The sequence below is a fragment of the Apiospora aurea genome, assembly GCF_038362705.1.
Source record: "Apiospora aurea strain CBS 24483 chromosome Unknown utg000003l_segment0_segment0, whole genome shotgun sequence".
NCBI classification, from domain to species: Eukaryota; Fungi; Ascomycota; class Sordariomycetes; order Amphisphaeriales; family Apiosporaceae; genus Apiospora; species Apiospora aurea.
Window position 1 is genome coordinate 2,565,469 of NW_027117390.1, and position 4,605 is coordinate 2,570,073.

General features: G+C 51.7%; 2 protein-coding genes across 2 annotated transcripts; both read right to left on the reverse strand.

Moving 5' to 3' along the window:
* Positions 1 to 541: 541 nt before the first annotated feature.
* Positions 542 to 1,208, reverse strand: PG986_004650 (uncharacterized protein; the record flags this gene model as incomplete). Its single annotated transcript, XM_066840872.1, has 2 exons — positions 542 to 716; positions 850 to 1,208. The coding sequence occupies 2 exons, from the start codon at positions 1,206 to 1,208 to the stop codon at positions 542 to 544; spliced, it is 534 nt and encodes a 177-aa protein (XP_066703499.1).
* A 1,257-nt stretch (positions 1,209 to 2,465) lies between these two features.
* On the reverse strand, positions 2,466 to 3,981 carry PG986_004651 (chitinase 1; the record flags this gene model as incomplete). The annotated part of the gene is made up of 4 exons (XM_066840873.1): positions 2,466 to 3,460; positions 3,570 to 3,619; positions 3,675 to 3,774; positions 3,924 to 3,981. 4 exons carry the CDS (start codon positions 3,979 to 3,981, stop codon positions 2,466 to 2,468), a joined length of 1,203 nt encoding a protein of 400 aa, XP_066703500.1.
* Between the last annotated feature and the right edge of the window lie 624 nt (positions 3,982 to 4,605).

A 4,605-nucleotide genomic window follows, 5' to 3' on the forward strand; every position in this document is an offset into this window, starting at 1 on the left:
TAAACGTTATAATTAAATTAACTTATATAAAAAGTCGAGAAATAAAAAAAAATACCTCGCTAAATAATATATATTATATAATAATAAACTACGTTAATACTTTTATTATTATTAGCTTTTTTTTATTATTATTAACTACTTTTTTTTATTAACGTTAATTTCTTTTTAAAATCGTTAACGCTAGCCTCTTTTTTTTAAGTCGTTAAACGCGTACCGTTAATACTTTTCTCGTATAGGTTATAAAAAAACGAAAACTTTAAATAAAATTTAAATATATAACTTTTATTTACGCCGTCCCTTTTTTAATATACTTACCCTTAATTAATTATAAACGCTTACGCACGATTAAACGCGGCCTTAGCGTTAAATTAAAGGTTAAAAGATTACGTAATCGCTATAAACTTATACTAGTACTATAAATACTCGCCTAAGACACGCTATACTACACCACCCTTTTCTTTTATCCACCAGACTTCGTTGCTGTAAGAGCCTTAACTTGTGATCCGCCGCCGCCAGTAAGATCATACCAATCATCCACCCTCTATCCGAAGTAGGGCATCTCGACCTGGGGCGCCAAGTTGGTGACCAGGCTGTACTTGAGCTTCCAGTGGCCGTCGGCCTTGTCGACGACGAAGTAGTCATCGCATCGCTCGTAGATGCGGAACGTCTTCTTGATGTCGTGGAGGGCCGCAGGGTCCCAGTGCGAGTACACGATGCTGTTTCGTGATGATATCTTCGGTTAGCTCTGCCTCTTGCGCTCTTCTGGAGGTGAATCGACTGAAAGATCAGTAGGGAGGGTAAGGGGTATGACGAGTTATAAAAGAGAGAGTGAAAGAAAGAGCAGCGTACTAGGTAGTCACATTCGCCGCCAGCCCGTCCTTGCGCGGCACAATGATGGCGTTGGAGACGTGGTGCGCAACCTTGACGCCGGCAAAGGCCGCGCGGATGTTGTCGGTGGTCTGCTGGAGCCCGACGGAGAGGCCGCCGTAGCCGGGGCCGAGCGGGCGGCTGTCGTAGACGATGTCGTTGGTCATGGACTCGCCCAGGCGGGCGTACTGCTTGGTGTCCAGCGTGTAGGCGAGCACGTTCTCGCGCTGGTGGATGGCCTCGTACAGGCCCGGCTCCAAGGCGGCGGTGCCGTACGTCGTGGCCGCCAGAGACATGGGGATGCTGGCGACGGCAGCGATGAAGGCGGGGGTGAACTGCATGGTGGATGGATGAGTGATGAAGAAGGGGATGAGATGTAGTAATTGTTCGATGGTGAAGATGGTTGGCTTGCGAAAGGATGCTTGGCTGGTGGTTTTTCAAATCGTTCATGAACTGGCATGCCAGCTATAGTTATAATAATTCGCCAGACTGCCCGCATTGTAGGGCAATATTCCGCTCTTGACGACTTTGCATAGAGGAAATCAAGGTACGGAGGTCCGCTGAATCTAAAACAGCCTTGGTCCCTGATTCTCTGCTTTAGGTGCTGTGCAATATGCCCTCTTACCCTTCTCGACAATGTCGACGCCTGAAACACCTGGAGTTGCTTAAAGTTTCGTTTCCGCAGTTTCCCTGTGTGCTCACCAGAGCATTCTCGTTAAAACGAATTCAATGATTCATATCTCAGCCCTATCTTTGTCCCTTGGGCACATTAGATCAACCAAGGGGTCCAAGTGAGATTTGGTGCTAAATTTCGAAGGCCTGGACCGGGTCTCAACATTATCGTGGAGAGTGCCCCAGCGTACGGGACGGTTCGAAAAGCTTGGCCAAGTTGGAGACGAGCCGCGTTTCTTGGAACAGTCTGTGCGTCGCGTATAAGCATGGCTCGGTGAGACATTCCTGTTTCCGGGGAAAGCAGAAGCGAGGCAAACCGTTCTAACGGAATAGACTGCCAGGTCCCTGAAGATGGCTTGCAAGTTCACCAAAGTCAATTCCGTTAGCTGTGCTGCTGCAAAGGAAATCTGGGGTAAATCCGCTGCCCTGGGAACGAAACAAAATTTCGGACGGAGAGATATTCACATTTCAAAGTTAAAAACATAGATGGGTAAGGTGTTGATGTGCTTCCTTGATTCATGGCCACAACTTTAATGTTACCTAGCCTGGAGAGTCTCTTCGGCCTCTGGTCTACTCCACAAGCTCCTGATATGCCGAGATCCACATGTATACTAGGTGGGCACAATGGATTCTACTTCAGGTGAAATTGTTCCATTCGTCGTCTGTGATCCCGTAACCCAAAGACTCCCAAATGGACTCCCTGTACATATTCGCTCGTTGCTTGCTCGTACAACCCTCTATCCCCGAGAAAGTGGAATGCCACAAAACCACAACTTACGTTGGTTGAACTCCGAGATATAAAAGCGAAAATTCCCACCCATGAAATATTTATCAGAGAAACCCGCCACCCAAACCAAACATAAGGAATAGAAAGACAAGAAGAAGAAGGAGAAGAAGAACAGAAAAGCTCCCTACCCGTCGTCGTCTCAGATCAGATTCTGCGCAATATTGGCGTACTTGCTGTCCGGGTACTTGAGGTTATTCTGCGTCGACTCGAGCGACCCCAGCGCCTCCGCACTGACCCCGATCAAGCTGTCCGCCCCCGTCTTGTCCCCCGACGCCTCCCAGAACATGGACCCGCCGAGCCCCTTGCCCGTCGCGTACGTGACCTTGGCCCGGACCATGGCGGGCGTGTCGTACGAGATGAACTCGCGCTTGCCCGCGTCGTACGACCAGCTCGCGCCGACCGTGTCGTCCTTGTCCGTCACCTCGGCCCCGGCTTTGGGCAGCGCCTTGTAGTCCCAGATCCCCTGCTCCCACGACCCCTCGCCGATGCCGCTGTAGGGCTTGCCGGCGCCGTCGGTCGACTCGAAGGCGCGGCCGTATAGGGGCATGCCCATGACGATTTTGCTCGCCGGGACGCCCGCGGCGATGTAGTCGGTCACGGCGCGGTCGGTGCTAAAGGGCGTGGCGTCCTTGTTGGACGGGTCCGAGTACAAGTTCGCCTGGTGGCCCGTGGCGTTGCTGAAGCTGCCGGCGTAGTCGTAGGCCATGAGGTTGAAGGTGTCGAGGTACTTGTCCATCTCGGCGAGGCGCATGTTGTTGTAGTTCTGCGGGCCCGCGGGCACCGCGGCCGTGAGCAGGAAATGGTAGCCGCCCAGGTCATTGCGCGACGAGTAGTCGTCCAGCTCGGCCCGGATCGCGGCCAGCAGCGAGACCATGTCCTGCGCCTCCTGGTCGTTGGCTGGGTATTCCCAGTCGATGTCGACACCGTCGAAGCCCCAGTCCTTCATCAGGGCCACTGACGACTTGGCGAACTGCTTGCGCTTGGCGTCCGTGCTGACGGCAGACGCGAACCGCCCGTTCAGGCTGTACGTCCAGCCACCGATGGAGAGCAGCACCTTCATGTTGCGGTTGGCCTTCTTGAGCTTGAACAGCTGCTTCACGCAGCCGTAAGCATAGCCTGAGGGATCGTTCCAAGCTGGATAACGTAGGTCAGTAAATGTCTATATATGAACGGGGGATACTAGTCTTTAGATCCCATGGAATAGGTCCGGCTGGGTAGTAAAGATAAAAGGTTTTTGGCTTACAGTCACCTTCCCAGTGAATCTCGACGTCAGCCCATGAATCGGACGTGATACTGTTCAGGATTGTCAGCTACCGTGTGGTCCTCGCGTTCCGTACTTTGTACTTACACCGTCCCGTCATCCTGGAAGTTAGCAAATGCATAGAGGACGTTTGTGATCTGGTTGGCCGGCAGCGACTGGGGCTTGTAGTTGCGGCCGTAGATACCCCCTACATCGCATCATGTGTCAGTGTGTATGTTCAGATATCAACTTACATGAGTTTGACGGTACAACTTACCAGTTCACGAAGTAGGCTGAGTTTTCGTAACCGCCAGCGCGTTTGTCGACGCTGTGTGTGAGAGGAGAGGCGTGACTGACCGATGCGTACAGGGGAGAGGCAGGTGGTTGCCAGCAACTGGAACGTGTTAGACAGCATGATGGCAACGTATGTATAGAACACGCGAAAGGAGTGATCGTGGTATATAAATGCTAGCAAGACAATCGAAGGCAACACAAGAAGTCGACGTCAGATGTCTGACTCTGGAAGCTATAGTTGGTGTGGCCGAGGTGAGAATACCACAGAAGAACAACGGCTGGTTGCGACACCTTTATACTGCATGAAGGCCAGGGACATGGAACATCTGCCCTTTGCCCGTTCCAGGTAGGTGACAACACGCGTTAAGAGACATGTTGCCATCGTGTTGCATTTGCGATGTCTCTTGGTCTGTACCCCATGTTGTCAGCTAGACGGTGGGAGAAGAAAGGGGGGCCGTTGAAGGCTGACCCGACCCACACATCCTACTGTCTAAGCCCGTCGTTCCCCAGCTGCTGGTAGCATGAGCTTCTCTTGCGTCTCCTTCTTGGGTAAGGAAGTCAGAAAAGTAGGCGGGGTGTGCCAGATGTAACAACAACATGAGAAAGCCACACGCGGTCCATGTGTGTCCAGCCCTTCTTGGGGGGACCTTTTCCGGAGTTGGTAATCTCCGAATGGAGGATTAGGTGAATAGAAACCGATGACCCTTACAGAGGACAGCACACCTGCAAGACAGAAAGACAATCC